Source organism: Orbicella franksi, chromosome 9 (genome assembly GCF_964199315.1).
Source record: "Orbicella franksi chromosome 9, jaOrbFran1.1, whole genome shotgun sequence".
Lineage (NCBI taxonomy): Eukaryota > Metazoa > Cnidaria > Anthozoa > Scleractinia > Merulinidae > Orbicella > Orbicella franksi.
The window spans coordinates 19,245,706-19,246,950 of NC_138153.1; the positions used below are offsets into that span (position 1 = coordinate 19,245,706).

General features: G+C 43.1%; 1 protein-coding gene across 1 annotated transcript; it reads right to left on the minus strand.

Annotated features, from left to right (window-relative positions):
* Nucleotides 1-239: 239 nt before the first annotated feature.
* Nucleotides 240-958, minus strand: LOC145496745 (melanopsin-B-like). Its single transcript, XM_081476483.1, has one exon. It carries the CDS (start codon nucleotides 956-958, stop codon nucleotides 332-334), a length of 627 nt encoding a protein of 208 aa, XP_081332609.1. The 3' UTR covers nucleotides 240-331.
* Between the last annotated feature and the right edge of the window lie 287 nt (nucleotides 959-1,245).

Genomic DNA, 1,245 nt, shown 5'->3' on the forward strand with positions numbered 1-1,245 from the left:
TTATCGATATCGAACGTAAACGCAGCTAGCTACGGAAAGAAATACTTTCAGTCAAGATAAGGCTTCATTCAGTGGGTTTATACACCAAGAAAAGTGAGCGAAGTAAAAGAAGAGAGGGATCTAGGGTAAAGGTCATTTCTCGAGGCTCTTCTCTTTTTTCTTCGTCCGCTTCCTAGCTTCGCGCAAGGTTTCTTCACAGAAGCAAGAAAATTGATTTACAGGCATCAGCAGCATTGACATATGCCCAATGACTGGAAAAGCGTTGTGATGTGTTTATTTTGTGGAAAATTGTTGAAGTATAAGAGTATTATTTTAAGTGTAGATGAACAAATCATAACGCTAAAAATACGTGTTGTGGTGACAGTGTTTCGTTGACTTTTCTTGCGGTGATGCGGCGTTCGTTAATTTTTTTTGCGGTGTTGCGGTGTTCAGACTCCCCCCCCCTTCCCCCCCCTCCCCATGTCCACCTCCTGAAATCACGGACGCGAGCGTCTGCAAGATTGATGTTGAGGAGTGGTATTGATCCCAAGATCGTCACCACAAGGCCTATCAACCAAATAAGGACAACACAGATCATGGCCTTTTTCTTTGTTTTCCAGGCAAGGTACTTGAAATCAAACGCAATGGCCAAGAACACATTCGCCATCATAGCGAGCATTGAAGTAAGGTTGAGAATCGCAAAGACTCGGCTTAGGAAGGCTGTCACTATAGCCAAGGTCTGGCCTCTGTACCAACTGGCTTCTGAGTTGGAGATCATATGGGAAGGCAGGTTAACAGCTGCGTAAAGGAGGTCTACCACAGCGAGATTGGCGATGAGAATGTTCGGAACTGTTCGTAACGATTTAAACCGAGCAATCGTCGCGAGAACGAAGCCATTACCAAGCGCAGAAGCCGACGTCAGAACAGCGCCTAACATGTTCATTACAACCTTGGTAAAAAGCGATTTTGCTGGATACATTTTGAGACGTATCCTTCAAAGTGCGCTGGAAACGTCTGGTGATGTTATCACACAACGAAAGTAATACAATAACCCTGGAAAATACCAGCTGGATTACATAGGGTATTTACTATCTTGTAAAATGTCCGGAACAAGAGCTATAGTTATATAATAAAATTGAAGTTGGCTGCAGCCATCGACACAAATTTACAGTGCATGGACAACCTGACCACGGCAAAACTATGATCACAGTCAATAGATAGACAATGATGTTTTTCCCTCGTTGATAAATTATTGTTATCCAAGAT

Excerpts from the sequence above, each read along its gene's own strand:
- LOC145496745 (XM_081476483.1), bottom strand. The coding sequence starts at position 958 with ATGTATCCAGCAAAATCGCTTTTTACCAAGGTTGTAATGAACATGTTA.